Raw genomic sequence first — 27,499 nt, forward strand, 5'->3', positions numbered from 1 at the left:
GTGAAATTGCCCACATTGGGACTGATATTTCATGGGAATTGATTTACTAGTTTTCTCTAGACTGTGGTTTGCAAAAGGCTGCTCTCTTGCTAAAATTAGACCTCCAACCTGGCAGAAAAATGGAAACTATTTTCTTACTTTTGATTAAGTCATCACTATTACTGCTTCTTCTGCACCATTTAATCCATGATGGTTTATCTGTTCAACATGCTAAAATAATTTCTGATGGTGACATTTGCAACACTGGAACAAGTCATGCTGCAAGTCATAAATATTTCTAGGTTGCTGCTATTTCTGACATAATATTTGACCCTAAGAAAGCAGCTTATTTTAAAACTGAATGAAACGCTAAAGCCAAACAGATAGGTATGTTGGGGTTGCAAGTTTAAGATTTGCAATATAGAATAATAAAATAATGGAGGATGTAAGGATCACCTGCTACAAGCTCAGGAGTGTTGCATCCCAACTAGAAGGAAGTGCAGCAGGAGGGCCAGGAGACCTCCTTGGATGGATAAGGAGCTGCTGGGGAAAATTCAGTTGAAAAAAGAGGCTTATAAAAAGTGGAAGCAAGGACAGGTGTCCTGGGAAGAGTACAGAGATGTTGTCTGGGAAGCTAGGGACCAGGTTAGGAAAGCCAAGGCCCAGTTAGAATTAAACTGAGCTAGGGATATTAAGGATAACGGGAAGGGATTCTATGGGTACATAGCAAATAAAAAGCAGACTAGGGACAACGTATGCCCTCTAAGGAAGCTCTCAGGAGAACCGGCTACCCCGGATTTGGAGAAGGCTGAGGTTCTGAATGACTTCTTTGCCTCGGTCTTCACTGGCAAAGGCTCTGACCAAACCACCCAAGTCTCGGAAGGTAGACACAGGGACTGTGAGAATGAAGACCTTGGGCCCACTGTAGGAGAGGATCTGGTTCGAGAACATCTTAAAAATCTGAACGTGCACAAGTCCGTGGGTCCTGATGAAATCCATCCGTGGGTCCTGAAGGAGCTGGCAAATGAAGTTGCTAAGCCACTGGCCATCATATTTGAGAAATCATGGTAGTCAGGTGAAGTTCCCGATGACTGGAAAAAGGGAAATATAACCCCCATTTTCAAGAAGGGGAAAATGGATGACCCGGAGAATTCCAGACCAGTCAGTCTCACCTCTGTGCCTGGCAAGATCTTGGAGCAGATTCTCCTGCAAGGCATGCTAAGGCACATGAAAATCAACAAGGTGCTTGGTGACAGCCAGCATGGCTTCACTAAGGGGAAATCCTGCTTGACCAATTTGGTGGCCTTCTATGATGGGGCTACAGAGCTGATGGACAGGGGTAGAGCAGTTGATGTCATCTACCTGGACTTGTGTGAAGCATTCGACACTGTCCCACACGACATCGTTGTCTCTAAATTGGAGAGACTTCAATTTGATGGATGGACCACTCGGTGGATAAAGAACTGGCTGGATGGCCTCACACAAAGAGTTGTGGTCAATGGCTCAATGTCCAGCTGGAGACCAGTAATGAGTGGTGTCCGTCAGGGATCGGTGTTGGGACCGGTCTTGTTCAACATCTTTGTCACTGACATGGACAGTGGGATTGAGTGCACCCTCAGCAAGTTTGCTGATGACACCAAGCTGTGTGGTTCGGTTGATACGCTGGAGGGAAGGAATGCCATCCAGAGGGACCTTGACACGCTTGTGAGGTGGGCTGATGCCAACCTCATGAAGTTTAACCATGCCAAGTGCAAGGTCCTACAGCTGGGTCGGAGCAATCCCAGGCACAGCTACAGGTTGGACAAAGAAGAGATTCAGAGCAGCCCTGTGGAGAAAGACTTGGGGGTGTTGGTTGATGAGAAAATGAACATGAGCTGGCTTAAGTGTGCTTGCAGCCCAGAAAGCCAACCTTATCCTGGGCTGCATCAAAAGGAGCATGACCAGCAGGTCGAAAGAGGTGATCCTGCCCCTCTACTCTGCTCTTGTGAGACCTCACTTGGAGTATTGTGTGCAGTTCGGGTGTCCTCAACATAAAAAGGACTTGGAACTGTTGGAACAAGTCCAGAGGAGGGCCATGAGGATGATCAGGGGACTGGAGCACCTCCCATATGAAGACAGGCTGAGAAAGTTGGGGCTGTTCAGCCTGGAGAAGAGAAGGCTGCGTGGAGACCTCATAGCAGCCTTCCAGTATCTGAAGGGGGCCTATAGGGATGCTGGGGAGGGACTCTTCATTAGAGACTGTAGTGACAGGACAAGGGGTAACGGGTTAAAACTTAAACAGGGGAAGTTTAGATTGGATATAAGGAGGAAATTCTTTCCTGTGAGGGTGGTGAGGCAATGGAATGGGTTGCCCAGGGAGGTTGTGAATGCTCCATCCCTGGCAGTGTTCAAGACCAGGTTGGACAAGGCCTTGGGTGATACGATTTAGTGAAACGTGTCCCTGCCCATGGCAGGGGGGTTTGAAGTAGATGATCTTAAGGTCCTTTCCAACCCTAACCATTCTATGATTCTATGTACTGCATTACCATCATGCTGGAGAGAAGAGTGACTTGTTTGTCAGTGAAGGTGATGTATTTGAGATGTTATAAAAGGATTACAAAAGTAAGTTTTTCCTTGCTATTAAGAGGTTATTTTCCCCTCCAGCAATTATTGAAAAGGATTTTGGAAATAAGTATGTACTATTTTCATTCTGATACATACATGCAGCTGCTATTTTAATATATGGAAGCTCTATATACCTATTCAGGAGAAGGATATATCCCATAATCTACATAACTGAGTGAGGACTGTGAAGCATAATTGGATTATTCAGTATTAAAAATGCAAAAAAAGCATAGCCCTAACTAAACTCCACTTAAGACTACACCCTTGTCTATTGTAGGACTTCATTATTAAGATTGAGCTGGAAAAAGCAGAAAATGGAAGCCTAGGATTTGCACTTGTAGGTGGAAGAAATGGCAGGGCTATCCTAATAAAGGCCATCAGCCCAGACAGCATTGCAGACACAGATGGAAGGCTTCAAGTTGGTGACATCCTGCTTAAGGTACTGCTTGTTCTTCATTGTTTTGGCCTACAATTTCTCTAGGTATTCTATGATCAGCATTCTGTTCAGTATAAAGGCTGCACAGGTTGGAAATCTGGGGCTGCTTGGCACAGTAATATGTAGAAGATCGTGCCCCTCAGCTTCTGAGGGTCAGACGGCTGTTCTGCCTCCCTAACCTCCATCCCTCGCCTAACATTCAGCTTCCTTTGGGACTGGGCCTCTCTACAGCTGGAGGTGGCTGTTGGCTATTCCAGCAGAGAAGCAAACCCAGAACAGCAGGGCAAGTGACAAAGTGCAATCACTCTGTAGTGTAACTGTGCACAGTGAGGATTACACATGGTTACACATGAAAAAAATCAGGGAAGGAAGAGTTAACTGACCAAGCATGCATATAACAGCTAACCAAGAGGATACTGGGAGGAATCTATCATCAGTGCCAGTCAGGTATTACCAAGACAAGCAAAAAGCACTGGAATTAGAACTTTTGAATCTTTAATTAAAATCTTACTATTTAACCATCTCTTAATGTAAATCATGTTTTGGATTTTTGGGGGGTGTTTGAGTTTTATTTTTACCCCAAATTATTTTTTCCTCCCCCTCCAGGAGTTTCAGTAGTTCTGTTTGCTTTTCTATTTTTCATTTACTTCCATCTCTCCTTCATCTTCCATCTGAATTATGGGGGGAACAATGCCCTCCTAGTGTCTCAGAAGAGGTGCAGACTACACTTTTGTGCTGTACTGCTGGCAATCATGGTATAAAGAAGTACACAGGAGAGGATCAAGCAAGTTACTAAAGTGGGAGGGGATGAGGACACATGAAGTGCAAAGTGCTCAATGCAGATTAATGCGATTAAAAAACATTTCTGTTACAGGAACCTGGAAGTATATATCATTGTATTTTTTCAGGTGAATGAGACTTTTGTGTCTGGCCTGCCACGCCAAACAGTTACAGATTTGCTGCGCAAGGCTCAAGGCACTGTTCAACTCACTGTGTGCCGAAGGATGGCTTTGCATTGGGCTTATTCAGGCAACCAAAGTGAGAGTATACCTTCGCCTCCAAACACAAAAGCAGGGCCTGGTAAGCAGCTACATCCACTCAGTAGACAGTAAAGTGAGATTATGTGTTGCCTGGGTTCAACAGTACAAACTTTACAGTTAGTCCTGATTCATAGCTTCACATACAAACACATTCTTCATCCTCATCTGCAGCTCTGGATAAGCTACTCAAGACATAGGACCATAGGGAAGGAATGCCCAAGCGTCAGTTTTAAGTCTAGAAATAGTGGAAGCAAAGCTGCAAGACCCTCACAGAACCTTTAACTCAGCTTTTATTTTTAAGTCATGGAGGCTCCTGGTCTGATTTTACCCAGTTTTATTCAACTCACTGATGGAATCACAGCCAGTTATTGACCCAGCTGCTAAAACACATTTCCCATAAATTTCACACCCCAGCACTCTTACCTTATCTCTAGGAAGCATCAGTTCTACCTGACAAACAGCTCCTCTCCTTTCTGTGTGTGTGCAAACCCAGAAGCCTTGGCTCCCAGATTGATTGCTACTAATTTGAGAGCACATCAATGTGCACAGGGCAAAACTCGCACAGCTGACTAACTCAAATAGAAAAAAGCTTATGCTGCAGACTCTGCTCTAATGAACATTCAAAATCAAAATACTAATTAAAGCTGTGAGTGGAAGGATGGACATACTATTAACAACAGATTATGGGTTTATATACCTCAACCACCTATTTCCTTGAACACTGAGGAGAAAATTCAGTGGGAAGAATATATAATTCCTTCTTAATATACCTTCTAGCTCATCAGTTACAAATTGGAGGCTTTGTTTCAAATCTTTGTAGGCAAGAAGCTAGTGTCATTGATATTTACTTTCTCCTCAGCTGATGAGGAAGAGATGCTGAGCTGACTGCGGTTTTGACATATTTTAGAGCAAACATTTATGCATCTAGTCAGCTTTACTGATGCGAACTTGCCTGTAGAGGTATTTTAGGCAATTCTGCTGTTAGCCAGCAGCTGCTCCATAGGGTTCAAAGATCTCAGTTTTTTCAGTATCTATTAGACTGAACCTAATCATCTTGAACTTCTAGCCAGTGTCTTAAGCACTGGATACTCCTTCACTTACTGGAAGCTGCCTCTGAGTTTCAAGAGCAAAGCTTTTCCATAAGGATGTAAAAGCTATGATCAGCACCAATTTCAAAGGAGGATGTTCACTGGCCCATCTCTATTCTAGTTTCTGGGGGTTAATAATGAAAATAAATAAATAAATAAATAAAGTAAGGATAGCCAATTATAAAAAGGCTGATTGGAGCTCTTGCTCTATTAAGGTCTGTGGAATTATTCCCATTCACTTCAGTAAGACTAGCCTTTTCTCCAGCTCTGCAAATTCAAGGAATTAGTTGTGGGCACATTTATTTGCATCTCACGACACTGGTGAATTACACAGTTGCTGGAAAGTTTAAATTGTTTTCCTGGACCAGCAAAACCCAGTGGTATTATAGAAGCACTGGCATTAAAGTTCATCCATGGTATTTGGGCTTTAGGAATGGGCTGGATTAGAGAGGGCAGAATTAAATTCTGTTTCAGTTTTTTTAACTGCTATTGATACAGGGGTCTCTTCAGTGTATCTTCTGGCAACCTGAATTATGCTGGCTTCTTCAGTGGTGATATATAATATCTGTGTTGTACTAACCCTCTCAGAGCATCCATGAAAGGGATATTCCATGCCAGTTTCTGGCAATGTATCTCAGTGCTTTTTCCAAGGTTGAAGTCCTCTGGTGTGCGTGGCACAGAAGAAATGACTATATTTTCATGCTTCGTAGGGATTTTGTTTTGATTTTGTTTTCTGGTGTTCAGATAGTGCAGAGGGAAGCCTGCGAGCTCAGCCTGTTCTCACTTTCAAGGAAGAAGAATCCAACCAGATGTGTACCAAGGTAAAAATCTGAATCAGGCTTCTAGAAGTTATCAGGCAACGTACTCACGTTTGTTTACAAAATGGGTTTGCTTCAATGCAGGCAAGAACCACACCTTCTTAACAAGAAAGTATTAGGGTGAGGGAAGTGTGCTACAATGATGGGAACTGCTAACATTTGAATGTGTCAGGGGGTTCCACTGAGATAAGAGCATATAATTAGTATAATATATATACCCTAAAAAGGGGAAGGGGGAAGTGGAAGGCTGCATATGCAAGTCTAATTCTTGTACTTTTTAACACTGGAATGAATGATAAATTAATTTTACCATTCTTTCAGTTTTTTAAAAAAATACACTTTAGAAGATTTCTATTCAACTGTCTTCTATAAATATTCGTAACTCCAAGGGTCCCAAACTTCTTCAAACATGTTCATGTTTTTGAATCTTACTAAGTCCTGTGAGACGTTCCACATCAAATTTTACAGCATCTATTATTTCTAAGTTTACAACTGTAAAACCACTACTCAGGAAATGTGAGAAATGTAGGTCTTTTTATCATCCGCAACAAATAAACCAAAATAATCAAACTAGAAAAGAAAAATGGAAGAAATCATTGATGTGAATAAGATGAGAAAACTTTTAAAAGGAATTTGTTTGAGGAAGTTTTAAGTACTCTGTTGGAATGGGTGTTGAACTAAACTGTTAAGAGATTGATGAAATGTAATATCAAAACAAGGTCATGCCTATATTTTGACAAAGAAGTACACCCAGGAAATAAAAAATGAAATAAAAAATAGGAGATAGTACTAAGGTTACAGTTTCCTTATTAGATCCCCAAGTTAGCAAAGTGTTAATGCACAAATGTAGTTTTAAGCATGTAGTAAAGTCTATCTAGTTAAGCATGACACATGCTTATTTCAAGCTTGCCTTTAGCTGTTTCCTGTGAATAGAAACTATTTATGCTTTACTTTATAGAGCACAGCTGCCATCTACTCTAAAGATGTAGACTCTGAAAATGACAACCCATTGAAAAAAATCACAGATGCAAAAAAGCAGCAGTAAGATACCTTTCCTTAGCAAATAGAAAAAAAAAAAATCTATACAGCATTCTCCAATCAATGCAGTTAGTAGGTGCAGAAACTGGGTAATTTAATTCATTATTAAATAGGCAGCCATGAATTTCCCTGTTCTAATGGGAAAGTACAAGCACAAAAGTAAGAAAATAAGATGCAAGTGGAAGCTACCATTAAGATTCTGTGGGGCATTCAGTAGTTTATACTGTATAACATGTCACAGTACTCTGAGTACATCTGGAATATTAAGGAGGGAAAGAAAAGGAAACACCACTGAACTAGAATTTAAATCATTATCTATCAAGGGTTTCAACTCAGAAGGAGCCACTTCCACAAACATGATGCAGATGCAGATGTCCTGAATCACTATTTAAATGCAGAATCCATTTATAATTCTCTAGGATGGAAAACCAGCCACCAATATTATCACTTCTCCTGCATATGGAGGGTGATCAAGGGTCTGCCTTCTCTGTTAGTTGAGGGCTTCTTCAGTAGAGCAGCTGCACCCAGCTTCTACCAGCTGGCATCATTGTGTCTGAGATAGAAAAAGGAAATTATTACCAACAATTCCATCTCAGACAGTGGTGCTTTCTCCCACTAAGAGCTAAGGAGGTGAAGAATACAGTGTGACTCACGATTCCTGTGACTGCATTTTCTTTATGAGATTGGGGAGGATATGACTAACATGAAACTTTTCAAAGTTTAGTCATTAATACTAAGTTGTAGGGATTGTGAAGACTGTATTGTTATGAAACTCACAAATACTTTTTACACCTAGTGGCTTCTTACTCCTAGTAGATACTACAATGCTGAATCGAAGTTGCATACTTTCTTCTGAAAGTGGAAACTATTCTGTTTTCCCTTCCATTCCTGACTGAAGGACACATTTTTACAGATATAAGAAACAATGTCAATGAAAGTAACTACTTGCTTGATGTTTCTATGTACTGATTTTTCACAGCTTTTTCATATTTTAAACCTGTAGGATCTAGATAGCACACACAATTTGCTTCTGCAAGGTCAGCTGTCTGGACGAGACTGTAAGGATATAATCGGTAACATTTCAGACAGGTAAGTCTTTCAAATGAATTAAAACTATTAAAATAAATAGTACGACTAATTTATCTTTTATTTCCAGAACTGTCCTAATATGGAGTGCAAATGCACCCATGTGTCCGAAATGACAGAAATACAGTTCTATTGGAATACAGCTCCATCTGCAGTAAGAAATGCTAAACAGCTTCCATGCAACTATTAAATGAAACACAGGCTTCTAGCTCTAACAGCTCATGCAGACATGCCTAAGCTAGCTTTAGCTTTTCTAGCTGAGGAGGAGAGAGAACAGTGGTACCACTATCACGTTGCTGTGGGGAGGGTACCTGTGGGTTCTACTAAGTCTTCTGAGCAGCACTTGCAGCCTGGGCTGGACCTTGTGCTGTTATGCCTGTAGCAATCCAGATTTTGAACTCTAGACATCCGAGAGTCAGGATAATTTGAGACTGTTACTCCAAAGAAAGTACATGCTACAGGAAGAGAAGAATTTTACTTCAAATTTGAAATTCACAGTACAATGGGAAACCAAAGTTGATAAGACACGGGAAGTTTTGTCTATTAAAATGACATGGCATAGATGAAACATGACTATTTTCTTTATCACTTACAACCCGCATAAATTGGAAAAAAGACTAAATATTTACTTAAATTTTGTGAGAAAACTTAACATTTTGTAAGAACAATATTTGGCCAACCAATTAGGGATGAAAATCTTCCCTAACTCACCTGCTTGCAGAGCTGCAAGATGGTTTGAGAGCATCTGCATGTAAGAACATCCATATGAACAGAGGCTCAGTGTCCCTTGCTATTACCTCATTGCTAATATAACATTATCTTGTCATATACCAGGCAATTAGGTATGATTATTATTAAATTATCTTGCTCTGTGGGCAAGATGCATAAATGCATCTATGACTAACACAAAGTTATCATATATAACAAGTATGTCTTCTGATTGTTTTGCAAATAGGATGGTTTTCTGGCCCCTGTCATGTAATCTGAATCTTTTTACTACCAGTACTTTCCAGTGTTCCTTTTGCTACTTGCAAAAGCCTTGTGTAACTTGAACATGCACAGCTGCAATGGTTACTGATATTCAGAAAGCTGCTATTTATTATCTTATTCTCCCTCTTAAGTGTACTTTCTACTGTTTCTAACATTATATATTATTATCACACTGAGGATAGTACAATGCAAGACTCTGATATGCTTAAGCCTGCTAACATAGTTAAATGTTAGGTCTGCGGGTACCAGAGTTAGCCAGTAGAAGAACATCTGACCCATTCTGCACACCATTATAGATGTATTCTGGATTGTATGCATGTCTTCTACCAAAACATATTTAAGAGCTCCAAAATTTTCTAAATACTTTAGGCAACAGTAACAAGCAAAGCCTATATAGGTATGGCTGCCTAACAACTGAAAAATATCATACATGAAAAATTGTCTGCAACTGTGACAAACCTTACTTCCAAACACTACTCTTCACTATGCTATTACTCCTTGGATTTATGCTCTTTGGAGTTCATGCTAATTCTTAAAAATAGTTGCTTAAGAAAGTTAAAAGTGATAAAAAATAGATTAAAAAAACCCCAAACTATAAAAGTTTCTGCTGCTTCTGTAAGCCCATTCAACTGATGCTGTTTTACAGGTTACAGAAATATGCCGAATGTGAAGGCTGCAGAAGAGAGACTCAGCAGCCTGTGGCAGACAACCAGAATGATGAAGACAATGATATGCCCTACAGGATTTCTGTTCTACCTAGAAGTAACCATGCAAAAATTTCTGTTCTTTTAACATTACAGGCCAGCTCCTCTGTATATGTACAGTCAGAACAACACTAATCACTTATATATAAGCTAAGTATTTGCTCTTTGTGTCTCAAAGACCAGAGCACTCAGGACACAATTTTTACCATGATACATATGAAGGCCATCAAACCTTTGAAACATCTGCAAGAAGAAGGCCTACATCAGGAGCTCTCCAGCTCTTTTGGGGAACAGGAGGAAGGAAGGAACACGAGTCTGAATGTAGTTAGTTGAATTCAGGGAGGGCAGCTGTGCTGGCCATCACCCACTCACCACTGCTCAAAGCATCTCTGCTCTGGCACCCCAGTTTCAAAAGGATGAGCAAATTTTTTATTTTTTATTTTTTTGTGTGTGTGTGTTTTTATTTTGTTTTTTTTTTGTTGTTGTTGTTTTTTTTTCCCATGCTCCATATCATGTCCTTCCTCCTCAAAGGAAAATCTCTGAATACCTTGATTAGACTCAATCAGGTGTAACTGAGCTGTAAACTGAGCAAAAAAGAGGAAAAGAAAGTTCTTGCATTAATTTGAGCAACTTCATAACATTTGTTCAAGTCATGCACTATGGGATCGTGCAAAGAAATGACACACTGGCTCAGGGGCTGAATGAAAAAAAGAAAACAAAACTAGTGCAATTTGGGTCAGAAGCAAAATTGTGGGAGCTTCCCAGTGCATAATTAAAAATGTAAATTCTTAGTTTGTTCCAAAATGAATGAAATAAAAGCAGATGGCTTTGAATTTCACATCATATAATGAGTGAAATTAAAACCTCTAGAACTGATGTGCTTAAACATACTGAAGCACTTTCACAGCTCAGGTGCTAAAGCCGTTCTGATACCAGAAAACATTTACAGAAAGAATCTGCCTAGTTGTTCCTATAGGAAATAAAGCTGCTTCCGCTCCAAACAAGAAAAATTTGTGAAAGCAATCATACTGCAGTATCCTATAGATTCTCTGAAATACAGGTCTCTCCCTGCTTCTTCTTGCCCCGTGGAAGCAATGAATTGCTCATGGCTCTTAGAAGAAGTAAATCACAGTTATCTCCCTCACACTACCAAACTGTGCTGGCTAGCAAATAGAAAATTATAACCAATCTCTCCTCTCATACCTGCTCAGATTTTTGGCTTTCTTATTCCACTTGATCTGGAACAAAAGAGAGGTGTATAGGAAATAGCGTGCTGTGTCTGGAGTGGCAGATCTGTCTTGACTGGCACTCTCAACTAGTTAATAGAAATACCCTGGCATATCTTATGGCTAGAGAACAGAAAGTGGACAGAAATCGTTTCAGAAGCTCAGGCAAGGCAGGTGCAAGTTGTAGCCCAGACAAAAGCATAGAAAGCACAACAGTTTTGTTATGGAGATTGGTTAAGAATAGAGATGACATCTTACAAGAGGAAAAGAGAGCATTGCTTCTTGTCTTCAGCATACCACAAACCTGTAGAACTGATCAATAGGGTTTCTTTGAGACAGCTGGCATGTTATCCTTTGCCAACAGTAGCCTATGACTAAAAGGACAAATTCCTAATTTCTCTGCCTCAAACAACTATTTTTTACCAAACAAGCTACTGTTTTCCTCTACATGGTAAAAAAAAAATTCACTTGCTACAGTAAAGTAGTCATATTTCTAGAGATATAAATGTTTATCCATTGTCTTAATCTGTCAAATTTCATATCAGAACATATACTTCAGAGTGAGCAAATTAGTAAAACTGAATCCTGATTTTGTTGCTTTGCATCTCATTCTTGAAGAGGAGTGTGAGGTAAGATGAAAAGGACAGAAGATCTTTTACTTCAGGGAAGAAGAATTTGCAGTGATTATTCCTAGCACTGGGGTGTGGCAGTACTAATTTTCAGGAAAGTGTTGGATAGATGAAGATGATTCCTCGTGAAGATGTGGTGAAAGACTCCAGTACCAATAGAATTTCTGCAAGAACACTTTATTTAAACAGACTGTATTTAGAAACTGTATGAGGCAATAAGCTGCAATAGTTGGATCTGCTTCCAAATGACATGAAATGTGGTGCTGGTTGTATCCATGGTGCTGACTTACTCTTCTTTCTGCTGTGAACATAAGTAAGCCAAAAATATTTTTTCACATTTCACTTCCACAGTATAAGCATCAAAATGTACTCATGTACTGCAGCCCCCTAGTTTTTAAAGCCAAGAATTTGTACTATGAACAATGATAATTAAAAACTCCTTTGTTTTTCTTTGTTGATATATAGGTAGAACCTTTGCTTCTGGAGATGAACTGACTCACTTAATTAACTTTAAAACATCACTGGCTGGAATAGGTCCAACGACTGGCATCACAGGTCTTATTCGAGACCTTCACTTTCGGATTGAGACTCAAGAGGTGTTAAAGGAGTTTGTGGTAAAGTGTGATTACTTTTTAAGATCTGAGTGTGTGACTTTTATCAGCTTTCTGCATACTGTATGGGAGATTGGCTTGTATATCTTTACTGACTCCACTTTCTCAGAGAATTATTCCTGCCAGAATGGGGTTTCTACTCTACTGTTTGGGTGATGCTACAGTATTTGGATCTTTCTTTCCACACAGCTCAGGCTTTCACTATTCCCTGTCCAAAGACACAACCCACATGGAATGAAAAATAATACACTAGAGTATTAATCACTTTTTCCTAGACTGACTTCTTCCTATTACCCCCTCAGCTCTGCTGAACATCTCCCTAAGAACTATTTTTGAGGCTGCACTAAAGCAAGAAATCCATGCTGCTAGGGATTCAGTAGTCCTGAAACACTTAGTTGAAAACAAAATGTTTCACGCAATGCTCCAGTGAATCATGGAACTCATTGCCACAAGATGCTATTAAGGTTGGGAACTTTATGAAATTAAAAAGAAAAAAGTAATGTAACTCCACAGATAATGAAAACACATAATTACATCTGATGGCATGAAAATATATAAAATTAGGGAAGCATATAGAATCTCTTGTTTCAGGATATAAAAAGAGTACTCAGTTATCATCAAATTCCTAAAGAACAGATTATTTCGTAACTCTTCAGCACAGTACTGGAATTTCCTTTAAAGGATGTACTCAAAACCAGGGAAATAGATTGCTACCACTTTTCAATAGCAATTACAACATTATCAGTTCCTTTCACTTGCCTTTATATCTCTGACTTTCTGGGTAGAAAATCCCACAGGCTGAAGTGTATAGGATTTGCTGACTTTCCCTAAAGGCTCAAGGGCATGTATTAATTTCCATTCATTCCATTCTGTTACTGGTCCAGGCAGAGCATATGAGCTGAAACACGCGTCTGCACAGAAAACATAAAGATCTAACAGGGAATGCACTCGTTACCAAAGCCAGTGGATATTTTATCTGAGTAAAAGCTGTAGTAACAGATGAATATATTAAAGAAATGTCACATGTATTTCAGCCCATATACACTGTGTAGTGCCATAATGTGATGGTTGAGCATTGTGCAGTGCATACCAAAGAGGTTAAAGAATAAAGAAAAGTGAAGGTAACTCAAAACTCTAAACGAAATTAACTTTTACATGCCTGCTTCCAGCTACACTGCACTATTCCCCTAAATCTGCTATGAAGTACTCAACAATCACATTATTTGCACTTTTCACCATTGATGCTGTTCTCTATATCCATCACTTTCCCTGTCACTGAAAAGTATTCACTGACATTCAGTACTGGTTAATAGAGCAATACTTGGTGCTTTAGTTAGTATGTCATCAATTATGAATACTGACATTTGGACATTTGACCAAGACACTATTCCAAACATCCATTTCACAGCAGTATACAACAGGGATTTGTAATGACAAGGGTTGAGGATTTGGGTTGGAAATCTCACTTGAAAACCCCAGAAATCTTGTGCAGACTGAAGAAAGTACAAAGCAATTTGAAGTTTAGAGGGTGATGTACTGATTCTCTTCTGTAAGAAGTCTATTTACCAATGTTGGGTCACTTACAGCGGTACAATTTGCTCACACCAACTCTATAAAGGTTGTCTATGAAGGATGTGAACAACATGGATTATTTCTCTTTGTTCTAGGCTTTAGAACGTTTGAAACCAATAGATGACTGCAGAACTGGCAAAGCACCAGAAAACCGGGATAAAAACAGATACCGAGATATTCTTCCATGTAAGTATGCGCACTAATGAGAACATACGTTCAGTTAACTGGAAAAGAGAAAAGCAGTTTTAACACTGATACAAAGGAGATGCAAATCCCACTACATTCTTAGCCACTGAGAGGTATGCTAACAATGAAACGTGTTGAGATTTTTCCAAAGGAGGTAGAGTTCATGTAAGGGTGTCAGCATTGCACAGTATGTAGTTTTCTGAAGTATCATCTTCCACAAGGTGGGACTTTGTCCGGTAGGGGGCAGCTATCTGAGTGTTTCCTTCCCATTTTTCTCAGAGATACTGATCTACATTTCTATGGGCAAGTGTAACTTGAACTATAATAGCAGATCTTTAAATCTATTTGAATGTACAGCTATATCTACTGTTTGTGACACAATGGAATTCTGGAAAGCATGGTGGAAATCATGGAGTTATGCGTCTCTTGGAAAAATAAAGATGTTTGCAGAAGTGTTTAGAAGCGTAATATACGACCAGAGCTTTTAGCTGCTCATCTCTGTTCTAAGTCAGAAACAAGTCTGCTCACTGATGAGAAGTCATTTTAGTCATTTAGAAGATTTCAGTGCAAGAGCTGAATATCTGCTGTTAATAAGGATTTCCAAAAATTCCTGTAATACCCAATGATTCCCTGAGAGGTATCACAACAGAACGGGAACGCTTGCTGGACCCTTGATGTCTTTCTGAACTGCAGCAGCAGGAAAACACATGCAAAATTTGTAGCACAGTCACCTTTCCATATTAGTGACACAGTGAACGTTCTCAGGAGTTTCCTGCTTTAAAACAGCAATGTCCAGTGACAATATTCCCATCCCATATATTAAAAGCCATATTGGATACACTATTCTGAATCATTGCCATACAATTCTATGGTAATTAGAAGGCTTGTCAGAGCGTTACACAGGTATCTTAAGAGAAATAAAGCTGAAATGAACAATACAATTTATCTGTGGGAATTCCTATTAATGGTGATTAATACTAGTGGTACTTGTCAAATGTATTTGAAAATCCAGAGGCATACTTTGCTGCTTGAGGCTGAGGTTCACCATCCCGACTGCTAGAGATGGTAGAACTCTTGTTTCAGATCTATAGCTGAAATAACTACTTTCTGTTTCTGTACAGATGATAGGACACGAGTTCCTCTGGGAGAAAAGAATGGCTACATTAATGCAAGCTACATTAGAATGAAAGTTGGAGAAGATGAACATTTCTATATTACAACCCAAGGGCCTTTGCCATCCACTGTGGCTGATTTCTGGCAAATGGTCTGGGAGAGTGAATCAGATGTGATTGCCATGATGACAAAAGAAGTGGAGCTAGGGCAAATCAGATGTCACCGATACTGGCCTGAACCTCCCCATGACTCTATAGACCTGGCTAATTTCCATCTCAGGCTAGACAATTACCAGATTCTGGAATACTTCATAATTAGAACAATAGAAATGATCAACAAGCAGGTAAGTTGAGTAGGCTTAATATTTTCGTATATGATGAAATTCATTAGGTATTTTACATAAGTATATTCTAATATTATTGTTTGCGTCTTCCATAACATTTGCTCAGTAATTTTTAGGAATGTAAAAATCTGAATAACAGGCATGAAATTAAGGTTATACAAGAATGTCCAAAAGTTAGTCCCTTAATAGTCACAGAGCTGGTGCATTCAGTGTTTTGCAGAATTGCTTACTGTTCTCATTAAGTCAAATCAGTAACGGCTGCCAGAGTGGATTCACATTCTCTAATGCTGGCTGGAAGGGGAAGAAAGTGTTTTTTTTAGATTTTACAATTAATGATATTTCTTTCTAATGTCAAAAGAAGACGTGAATACAGAAACTACAAATACAGAATCGAAGTGTAAGAACATGGAAACTGGGCAACTATAAGTCCATCAGTCTTGCCTCAATAGCTTGCCTCAAAGCTTTACTTAACTTTGCAAAAATTTCTGCAGGACATATAAATTAATGAAACCATTAAAAGATTCATTCTTGTTCCAGACTAAATTGGTCATTTTCCATCAAGAAAAAAAAATCTCTATATAAAGAAAAGCCAATTTACTTTATGTCACTAAGTGTGAGGCATAGTAAAACATTTGATATGAGTTTCCCCAAAAGATTATTAAGATGAGAAGATAGGCTGTTATATGTAATTGTTTCAATGGTTATCTTAGTTTGCTATGTCTGTATTGGACCAATATTACATTACTGCAGAAAGACATAGTTTTACTTCAGGAGAAATCCAAAAATGCATTCACTTTTTTCTGATTGTAAAAATCCTGGGTAGTTCTTTTGCATTCAGCTTAACATGGCAAGCTGGCAACAAGAAGTACTGTCCCAGGACCATTCTGTTAATAATACTCTTTAATTTACCTACATTATGATTATTCTTGTAAGAATTTTTTTGTTTGATTTGGTTTGTGTGTTAGTGTATCTAATCACAAATTGTTCTTTTATATCTCATACCAGAATAGCATTTACAATCTTGCTATCATGTCTATCATATTACTACTCTTCTATTAGTATGACTTAGTTCGGTTACAAAACTAATTTTACTATACAGTACTGGAATGTAATTTAACAAATGTTTTTGTTTTTCCTTTCTAATCAAATAAGATAACTACATCCAGAGTAACTTCAGTGTGTCATATATATTATATGAAGTAAATATCCTAGGCCTGTGTCTTCTGAGTACGTTTCTGAAAACCTAAAAGAAACCTTAATAGACTCAAGAATGAAAAGCTGAGGAATTGTTCAGTAGACTAACAATTGACTAAGAATGAAGCTAATGGAAAATTTATCAGTGGAATTACTTGAAACTTGGTCTTAGAACTGGTCATTCTTAACATTTTTGGTCTTGCTCTTCCAGACAGAAGAGAAGCGCATTATAAGTCATTTGCAGTTTACCACTTGGCCAGACCAAAATACTTCCGAACTGCCTGAGCAGCTTGTAAAATTTATTTGTTACATGAGAAGAGCTCACAGCACAGGACCTATTGTTGCTCACTGTAGCACTGGCATTGGAAGAAGTGGAGTTTTGCTGGCTGTTGAAGTTCTGCTCAGCTATATAGAAAAAGATTTATCTGTAAGTATCAAACAGATTGTCATTAAGTATTACAAATTGGTATGGATGTCAAAAAAACCAGTGGGAGTATCTTAGACCAGCATAATTCCTGTTAGAATTCAATGTAACAAAATGGAACAAACCAGCTTTTATTGTTTTAAGCAACAAAGATAATAACTGCAAACATACTATTTGTAACAGAACTAAGTCAGAACTTCCCCATCTGAACTTGCTTAAATCTTTCTTTATAACTTGCATGTCAACAAAATAAAACCTGTTCTCTTCTGATAGTTCAACATCAAGCAGATAGTGAGAGACTTGAGACATCAGCGATTTGGCATGATCCAAACAAAGGTAAGTTTTCAATATTCAACTAGATTATGATTTTTAAATGTCTCAATCATGCTTTGATAAATCTGGGGCTTAAAGCATAACTTTAACCATGCCAAGTGCAAGGTCCTACACCTGGGTCAGAGCAATCCCAAGCACAGCTACAGGTTGGGCAGAGAAGAGATTCAGAGCAGCCCTGCGGAGAAGGACTTGGGGGTGGTGGTCAATGAGAAAATGAACATGAGCCGGCAGTGTGCGCTTGCAGCCCAGAAAGATAACCCTATCCTGGGCTGCATCAAAAGGAGCGTGACCAGCAGGTCGAAGGAGGTGATCCTGCCCCTCTATTCTGTTCTCGTGAGACCTCACCTGGAGTATTGTGTGCAGTTCGGGCGTCCTCAACATAAAAAGGACTTGCAAATGTTGGAACAAGTCCAGAGGAGGGCCATGAGGATGATCAGGGGACTGGAGCACCTCCCGTATGAAGACAGGCTGAGGAAGTTGGGGCTGTTCAGCCTGGAGAAGAGAAGGCTGCGTGGAGACCTCATAGCAGCCTTCCAGTATCTGAAGGGGGCCTATAAGGATGCTGGAGAGGGACTTTTCATTAGAGACTGTAGTGATAGGACAAGGGGTAACGGGTTAAAACTTAAACAGGGGAAGTTTAGATTGGATATAAGGAGGAAATTCTTTCCTGTTAGGGTGGTGAGGCACTGGAATGGGTTGCCCAGGGAGGTTGTGAATGCTCCATCCCTGGCAGTGTTCAAGACCAGGTTGGACGAGGCCTTGGGTATGATTTAGCGTAAGGTGTCCCTGCCCACGGCAGGGGGGTTGGAACTAGATGATCTTAAGGTCCTTTCTAACCCTAACGATTCTATGATTCCATGATTCTATAAATTTAGCCTTCTCATTTGAGGAAAATAACACCCTTCCAGCCAAGCGGTGTCTAGATCTAAATATGAAAGGTCTGTTTCTTACTAACTAATGGAAATAAAAGCAAAGCACCATTATAGTACAGCTCCCAGTCCCATCCCCATTCCCTCCCCACTCCCCCACTTTTTTTTTAAGGAAAAAGAAAAGCAGGGATCAACAACAAAACCAGTGAGACAGCATAAACTCTACCCTGAAAAATTGCAGCCTTCAGCTGAACTCTTTGTATTCCTAAGTTATCACCACCTCAGTAAAGCCTACTACTGCTGAGTTAAACCTACCCCTGAAAAGAGCTTTCACACAGGAAAAGATAAGATGTGGCTAACTCAGTTTTGAGCAAACAAGTGGTGTGAAATAAAATAAGACAAGACCAGGGTACGTTCTTCCTGTAGGCAAATATTTTGTCATATGCTTTGATATATTTTTCTTCAGGATAATGATTGAGTGTGTGATAAAAATTAAGCATTTACTGACCTAAATGAGGCTTGAGCACATGCTTACAGGTACTGCACTGAATAAGAAAACTTTCATGAGCTTTTCAAGTGATGGAACAAAAAGAACAAAGATTCTCTTAAATATCTAAGTTTTTGTGTCGATGTTACATAGATGCTGGTGTTATAAGCAACACTTCAAACAGTTCATTGTTCTTTGTCTAGAATTTATGTTGAATGTAATTAGATGTTTCACATTGATGTGTTTGCATCCAGGATGAGTATTTATTCTGCTATGAAGTTGTGCTGGAAGTCCTTCAGAACCTTCAAGCAATGGATTCCGACTGACTGCAATATGACTCTTCCCTGTTGCTGTTCCCGTTGGACTCCAGGGACCACTCAGTAATTGCTTTAAAGCAAAGTCAAGCCAGCACAGACAAGTGTTATATTACATGCTTTGTTAGATTACTCTGATTTCTAAAGCATTTCAAAACCTTGCTTAACATGTCGTTGGTAAGTCATTTAAGTCTTGACACACAGTTTGGAGAAACAGCCAACCAGTGCTGCAACACTGCTGTTAAATTAAAATGGAATTTGCGTGCTCTGTAAAATAACATATCAATTGTATGGAAAATATTTTGGGACTCTGACAAGGAGATAGCAGCTTTTGGAATTAGTTCCACTTTCGGGAGGCAACTATGAAAATCTAAGGTTCTGCTGGTGTTGGTGGAAGATTAGTTGTCCCTTACATATTCTTGGGCACTATTGGTTTCTGGACTGCAAATCAGCATTTTCTACAGTAGTTATGCTTTTGTGTGGAAGGACTCAATTTATTTAGCTTTGGTTGCTTGAACAATGTAGAATCATTTCCAGTCATCACTCCAGCCCAGGAATTTATACCACCATCAAAAGACATCTTAAGAAACTGACAGAAAAATAAGATGCCTTTAAAATCTAGTGGGTTCTCTTCAAAGCAGAAAGAGTGTTCTAATAATTGGATAGAATATTATTTTTTCCCCAGCAATATGAACATCTTTAGACAGCATCAGTATTCTTTCATTCTGCATCCATGTGAAAAGGAATGCAATGCAAAGCCAGATGAAAGGACTGTGTGTGCATTGTGGCACACATTTACCTTTCATCTTCCCCTGATCATTTTCATTAAGTATCTTGTAATTGCTGGTCGATGAGAAAATGAACATGAGCCAGTAGTGTGCGCTTGCAGCCCAGAAAGCCAACCGTATCCTGGGCTGCATCAAAAGGAGCATGACCAGCAGGTCGAAGGAGGTGATCCTGCCCCTCTATTCTGTTCTCATGAGACCTCACCTGGAGTATTGTGTGCAGTTCTGGTGTCCTCAACATAAAAAGGACTTGGAACAAGTCCAGAGAAGGCCCACGAGGATGATCAGGGGACTGGAGCACCTCCCGTATGAAGACAGGCTGAGAAAGTTGGGGCTGTTCAGCCTGGAGAAGAGAAGGCTGCGTGTTGACCTCATAGCAGCCTTCCAGTATCTGAAGGGGGCCTGTAGGGATGCTGGGGAGGGACTCTTCATTAGGGACTCCAGTGACAGGACAAGGGGTAACGGGTTAAAACTTAAACAGGGGAAGTTTAGATTGGATATAAGGAGGAAATTCTTTCCTGTGAGGTTGGTGAGGCACTGGAATGGGTTGCCCAGGGACGTTGTGAATGCTCCATCCCTGGCAGTGTTCAAGGTCAGGTTGGACGAGGCCTTGGGTGAGATGGTTTAGCGTGAGGTGTCCCTGCCCATGGCAGGGGGGTTGGAACTAGATGATCTTAAGGTCCTTTCCAACACTAACTATTCTATGACTCTAATTTTTATCCAGGATCTGAACCAACCTATGGGAGGTCCTACTGGTTTCAGTTTAGAGTAAATAACTCTCTGTACAGTTTATTTCTCTTGTAAAAAGTGTTTTCATTAGTGTGAGTTTGAGTAGATTTGACCAGAAATCTGCTGTTCAAGTTTGTAAGACTGTACTTGTTTCTATAGTGCTACTTCTAAGTCCTCTATCTATAAGGTGGGGTGGTTGCATTGAAAGAGTAACTTTTAAACATAGAATATAATAAGAGAATTTATTTAACTCAATTGTACATATTTTTAAAACTTCTTTGATTTCAGGAAAGGACAAAATCCTGAGGCATTTGAATATAAAACTGCAGTAGAAACAAGACAATAAAATAGCTGTTTATTTTCATTATGAATTAAAGGTTTATAGTTCAGAAAGAAGGATGGATTAAATAGAAATTAAAAATATGACTTTCAGAAAAAGCCGCTGTAATACAATTATAATTAAGGCCAAGGGCCATTTTTTCTGTCTGTTGGAAGTCAGGAAATGATAGAAATTAAATTTATAACAATGAGCCAGATGCTAATTTCAACCGTATTGATAGAGATCCAGAGTAACACTAAGTTAGTGGAGTAACCCTGGAATTAAATTGGCATAAATATTAACAGAATTCAATGTTTTGTCTTAAATTCATTGAATCTGAGCCTTCCCAGAAGCATTGCTCTCCATGCAGTCTGCATTTGCTACCTTTATGTTGCATGTAAAGGACTATTTGCAGTTTTGTCCGATGTCATCAGTCAAAGTTTTATTCATAACTTTGTTACCTTCATTTGGTACTAGGCCTTTCATTTTGATTTTAATTACTGCACATGTACGACTATGCAATGAATGCACACGAATGCACAATTCACTTTATGTATCAGAACAGCTTTAAAAAGCTTCTCAGTGAAAATATTCTTGTGCTTTATGCAAGAGTGCTTTTTCTGTAAGTTAGGAAAAGCATTCTGGATTTACAAGGCAATCTTCATGGCATTATTTGTTTATCTGCATTTGTGCACCATCTCTACAGCTGTTCAACAGAAGTGTTTGCTGTTTGACGGAAGTTTTTCCTGATTTATAGGGATATTACAAAGATTTCTGGAAGCACTGTGTTTCATTTCAATTTCTTTTTATTGAGATCTAGGGAAAACAATCTTTTATTAATTGAGTCTTAAACTTCCTGTAAAGGCAGATTTTGGGATTATGCTACCTTTTGTACATTTCTGTAAAGCAGGTATTACTGACCTCTGAGACATTCTGCATATCCCATGTTCCTAGCCTATAGGAATATAATAATCAAATGCTTTTAAACAGATCCTATGGTTGTGATCCCCATAATGGCATTGTCACTCAGACTGAACTTTGTTTTGGATGAAACATACAATTTACACAGATCTTGTCCTTTAAGGCTGCTAGCACAGTAAGATAAAACAGAACTGTCCTTCCAGATATTTTGTAATCTGTTTTATAATAAAGAAACTTTCCCACAGAAAATCTCAGAGACTCTCAAACCCACTCTGAGTGCAGCCAGATAGACACAAATAACCACATGCTGGGTGACAGACCCTCCATCTATCACAGTCCCGGAGCAATCTGATAGAGTCTCTCAATCCACAGAAGGAAAATATTTTAAGGAAACTGGAGACTTGCAAAGGTTCTGCACATGTTTGAAGCTAAAGGCTGGTTACCTCCATACTAGTACTGATCATGAACTCCACTGCTGACAGTCAGCCTAGACAGCCTATATATTTTGAGGAGGAAAGGAATGAAATGATAGATGCATCTTCTCCCTACACCACGTTTGGAGAAATAAACAATGAGTCATCACCAGAAAGTGCTCAGCAGATGTGGCTGATGTATACGGTGTCTTGGAGATGCTAAGGAACCATCTGTACTCAGCTTCCCCTTTAAAGGTAGGATTCAGGGATTCAAATTCCAGCTCTGCTGTAGACTTCCTGAATAAGCCAAACCACTTAAATGGGATTCTCTCTGCACCTCACAGGTTTCTTCTTTTACGCTGCACTACTAGGGTACGCTTATATTCTCTATAGATGGGGCCACTGAACTCAAAGCGTAGATACACTGCAAACAGTTAGAAGACATTTATGATGTGTTTATGTATAGGGGAATCTGGCTACGGAGAACAGGTCTACACCGTCTCCTCCAATACACAGCACAAATGAGGGTCATACTTCTGTGTTCTTTATTCATGCTATTCGGGCTTCCTTTTAATTTTTATTTTTAGAAAGCCTGAGAGATGAGTCAGAAAGTTTTCTCTAACTGTATTTTCAGTTGGAGTTTATGGCCTTCTGTACAACAGAATCTTCTGTGGTGGAACAAATACAGTAAATGCAAGTATCACCAGGATATCAAAAGGACAGCAAACGCTGCCATCTATGGGCAAATCGCCACTGCCACAGCATCCACCACAGTGATTCACTCATGTCCTTGGCACAGAATCACTCCATGAACTTTCACTGAGGCTCTTTCACAAGCATTACCAGAAGAGGGTCGGCAGGATGTAGCACTCTGGCTTCAGCCTGACAGGTTCCTGCCTGAGCAGGCAGGGGCTGCATAGTGCTGACAACTATATAGCCATACTGGTGCCAGTCCTACAGATCCTAAAATAAATGATAAGAAAGTACTCATTGTCCTCAGGAACAGGATCTGTCCAAATCTGACAAGAGCCTAATTTATAAATAAACTTGCTCTTGATCTTAAAGCAGTGGTGCTTTTGCAATGGAGTGCTTTCTTCCTTCATTTATTGAAAATGAAGAGTAATGGTAAATCTTCCTGGAGTTTTACAAGAACTGGTTTTATGAAACCCTGTGAGCAGCTGAATCTGATTGGGTTAGGATATATTAGTGTAAGATAATACATGTAAACTGGTTTCTTTCATCAAGTATGTTGCAATTCCATCTGCAGAATGACTACTGGAGATAGTGTCATATGTCTCAGTGTAATGATCCCAATCATTGCACACCAACAATGGATAAAGTTTAACCTGAGTAGGCCAATGGCTGCGCTGTACTGCACATACAGCTTAGCCTTCAGTCCCCTCTTCTGCTGTGAATATCTCAGCTACAGAATAAACACAGGCAGCTAATTGTAACAGAGAGCCTGTAGGCATCTCCCACTTGCTACTGGTGATCATACCACCTTCAAGTTCTTGCCTTTACCTAGAAGTGTAGCAAGAATTTCTTATGTGAACACTCCTTCTGTTGGGTAGTAGAAAAATGGAGTTGTTTTCTTGTCCAAAACCATATAATAATTCAAATGACCAAAAGAGGGAAACCCCTTCTCAGACAGAGTCTGCATGATGGGCTGCGCCCGGATCATATGCTGCCTTTTTGATGCTGCACAGCTCAGAATTTCTGCCATCTGAAGGGACATAAGATTATCTGTACTATCATCTCTTCTTCTACAGTGTTAGCATCAATAAATAGCACTTTAAATGACACTCTGCATAGTCTGAGTGCCTTTCTTACTGGATTTATAATGGAAGAGCATCTCCAGTGCTCCAGTAAACTGTTTTACCTCCAGTAAAACAGTTACCGTGAAGGAGAATAGTATTTCTCACAGTTGCTAAGTCACAAAGCTGGGCTCAACATGAAGATTGCCTGCCTACTGACTGAACATTATAGCTGAGATCCCTACCCCAAAAAGAGAGCTCACCCTTGCAGTCTAAGCAGACTGAGGGTGACAATCCACTATTAGATTGATCTTTTAAATGACCATTCATGTGTGTGATGGAAGGCCACAGAACTTATAAAAGATATCTGTAACAGTGAAGTGTGATTTGCACATAATTTTGCACTCATGTGGCTCTGTAGGTTTAGAAAGAAGCTTGTAAAACCAGGAAAATGTTCTGTAGTGACATACAGGTACCATTTTTCTTGTCTTGGTCAATTACTTAATGCAAACCAGGAATAACAGAACCTCATACTTGTTCTCACTTCTGTAGACCCAATAGCACGGAAGCATTAACACCGAAACACAAATCCACAGAATAGATGAGATTGGAAGAAAGCTCTGGAGAGCATTTAGTCTAACGCCCCCAACTCAGACCAGTATCATCTACAGCTTAGGACTTTGTTCAGTTGGGTGTTGAGTATCTCCAAGGATGGAGACTCCATGATCTGTCTAGTCAACCTGTTCTGGTATCTGACCACCGGAGTAAAATTTTTTTTTTCTGAAGTTTAAATGGAATTTCCTGTATTTCAATTTGTGCCCATTGCATCTTGTCCTGTCACTGGATGCTACTGAAAGGAGTCTGTTTCTTCCTTCTTTACTTGTTTACTCCCTCTCCTGTAGGAATTTGTACATATAGTCCCCAAACATTCCCATCTCCATGCTAAACAACAGTTCTCTCAGCTTCTCCTTATATGACAGATATTCCAGAAGATGAAGTTTGGAGCATCTCCTGGGTGTCAGTCTGCGAGATCTGCCAGTGACCAGCTCTACTTTCTAACTAACTCTTTGCTGTCTTTCTTTGTGCAACTGAGTTCTGTACATAGCTCCCTCCCACAGGAAGTAGGTGGCTGTTCAGAACTCATTGCTCCTTCTGCTCTGCACCAGATACACAGGCATGCCTGAGGGCAAGTGAACTTTTTGAGAGCCTGCTCTGCATTTTGCAGCTATTTAGCTCACTCATTAAACCATTCAAAACCAAAAGCCAGCTAAAATGCCCGGGAGCAGTACACCCCCAACCAGGCACAATGGACACAATGGAGACTATACAGTAGCTGTCCAGCACCCCAGCTCATTACACAACCTAGCAATTAGCTGAAGTTGCCCGTGATCCCTCCCCTCCCTGTAATTGTCCCCTTGAGAGATGACAGTTTCTTCTCCTCCTTCCCGTTCAACCCTCTTGGAAAGGGGCACTAGTGATTGTAGGCTTGTCTTTCCCATCACACTGCTGTAAGAAAGGTCCTGTTTCCCTGAACACTTCCTTCATGGTTGAAGTAGATTTAGCCCAGGCAACAAACCAGCTGCAGTACCTCTTGGCCATTCTGTACACCTGCCAATAGCTCCCAAGGCAGAAATTACATGCTGTGAGCTCGCTTAATGCCAGGATCCTTGGATGAGCGACAAAGACACTGGGAAATAACGAGCATTAGGGAAATGTAGCTATAGCAACACAAGTATTCACATAAAGCAAACCCCCACCATAAGTGCAAGGAAAATGCTGTAATTGTACATGTAAAGGTTCTGATAAAGCAGCAACTTGGGCTACAGCATCAGGAGGGAGCATGCCTGGCTTGCAGTCTTGCCACAACCCCTAACACATGCAAAAATCACACCCACAGCAGCCAGAAACTTAGCTCACACACTTTTGGAAATGTTGGGTGAAAAAACACTTCCGAAACTGTTGAGTCTTTACAAGGAAATCCCAAACCTCGCTCAGCTGGCTCCAGATACCACTGCAAGTTTAGCACCATGTCACCAAAGGAACCACATACTGACAACACTGTCTTGGCGATCAGGAGGCTGTCATTGTTGAGGCAGGAACTGAATCTTGGTCTCTCACTAAACTATCCTGCCTCGACCTCACACCTATTTTATTCACTGAAACCAGGCAAAACCTGTATTTGTGTATTCAACAGGAACACAGACAATGCTTTCTGACTTTTGACTTTTTTTTATCCTAAACTGAAATAATTGAATGACTTTTGGGGAATTTTGACTTTCAGTAGATAAATAAAAAAATAGTTCATGTAACTTGAAATAGCATTACACATATTCCTCCAGAACTTCTTGGTTAATCTCTTCATCATACCTATAATTCATTGTAAGACAAATTCCTTAATAGTATCACGCCTCATTTTCCTTGTCAACTGTTTTGTCATCTTAGAGGAGATACATGGCTCACAGGTAATGTTTGTGAAGTGTTGAGGAAGTACTCAAAGAAAAAGACAGCACAAAGCACAAAATATTCTCCATGTTTGCACTTTTCAGTTATCACACATTCCTCTTCACCACTGTGTGTGAGGTACAGTACAAGTAGCAAGCACCTGTCTCTATTATTAGGAAATTTGTCCTGCTTCATTAAGGGAAACAGTTCACACAACTGAGAGTAATTTTTGCTGCATGTGCCTTTCCCCTGCAAAGAGGAGGATACTGCTAATCTATAATTTGAACAGTGAGTAGGAACAAAGTGGTTATTTCACAGCAAGAATACCATTAATATCACCTAACTTGAGCCACTTAGCACAGATTAAGCATCATTCCTTTTGCTTGACAGCAATTTTAGATCTTTTGATCTAAAATTGCTCCCATAATCAGAATCCAGATAATGCCTGGGATTCCAGGAGCAGTGGGATGACCACATCTCTCAGCTCAATACAAATGCTCAACTCCTTCAGAGCAACATTGCTCTAGACAACAGCAGCTCCTTCCAGAGTACTCCATTCCAGCTCCTGCTGAGACTTTCAATCCCATGGAGACTTCTCCACCTACTCCACTTCTCAGCAGCATTCACTTAGATCCCTAGCTAAGAATGTGGATGGCTGCTGGGTTATGTCTTCTGTTAGCCTTTGTCAGTGGAAACTCAAAAGGCTCAAAGGGCCATGTTCAGTTTTCCAAGGACTTACATAACACTGGTTTGAACTCTACCAAAGCATCTGATGAAACTGAGCTATCTCCTTGGAGCTCTGAGAAGGACACAGAATAAGCTGGGAACACCACCACCAAGTAAATATATTAAAATTATCCAGTAAATAAAACTTTTCTTCCCTCCATTTTGTCAACAGTTCTCCCTCCTTAGTTGTTTAGTTGATAGGGCAACAGTTTTGTAAACCCCAATTGCGCACTTTGATTCCCAGCTTTTTGTCATTGAATAATTCAAAGTGCAGCCAGGCTACCTCTAGGTTCTGGAGACTTATGGAAAAGGTAGCATATACCATT

At 39.8% G+C, this 27,499-nt stretch overlaps 1 protein-coding gene and 1 long non-coding RNA gene across 5 annotated transcripts in view; both read left to right on the forward strand.

Annotated features, from left to right (window-relative positions):
• The window catches only part of FRMPD2 (FERM and PDZ domain containing 2), a 62,842-nt gene extending 42,922 nt beyond the window's left edge, over positions 1-19,920 (forward strand). For all 4 annotated transcript variants that reach the window (XM_061459266.1, XM_061459267.1, XM_061459268.1 and 1 more), the window contains 11 exons: positions 2,861-3,022; positions 3,928-4,099; positions 5,892-5,968; positions 8,007-8,092; positions 9,726-9,841; positions 12,104-12,252; positions 13,917-14,007; positions 15,129-15,463; positions 16,869-17,084; positions 17,355-17,417; positions 19,025-19,920. In XM_061459266.1, the coding sequence (XP_061315250.1) occupies positions 2,861-3,022; positions 3,928-4,099; positions 5,892-5,968; positions 8,007-8,092; positions 9,726-9,841; positions 12,104-12,252; positions 13,917-14,007; positions 15,129-15,463; positions 16,869-17,084; positions 17,355-17,417; positions 19,025-19,096 (1,539 nt within the window). In that variant the 3' untranslated portion in view covers positions 19,097-19,920. The remainder of the gene's footprint in view (positions 1-2,860; positions 3,023-3,927; positions 4,100-5,891; positions 5,969-8,006; positions 8,093-9,725; positions 9,842-12,103; positions 12,253-13,916; positions 14,008-15,128; positions 15,464-16,868; positions 17,085-17,354; positions 17,418-19,024) is intronic.
• A 665-nt stretch (positions 19,921-20,585) lies between these two features.
• LOC133272275 (uncharacterized) lies at positions 20,586-24,053 on the forward strand. The gene is made up of 2 exons (XR_009744379.1): positions 20,586-22,506; positions 23,903-24,053. It is a non-coding gene; the product is annotated as an uncharacterized LOC133272275 (long non-coding RNA).
• Positions 24,054-27,499: the final 3,446 nt, after the last annotated feature.

Source organism: Pezoporus flaviventris, unplaced genomic scaffold (genome assembly GCF_033815535.1).
Source record: "Pezoporus flaviventris isolate CSIRO_AGI_PZ_B2104156 unplaced genomic scaffold, CSIRO_AGI_Pfla_v1 ptg000029l, whole genome shotgun sequence".
In the NCBI taxonomy this organism is placed as follows: Eukaryota; Metazoa; Chordata; class Aves; order Psittaciformes; family Psittacidae; genus Pezoporus; species Pezoporus flaviventris.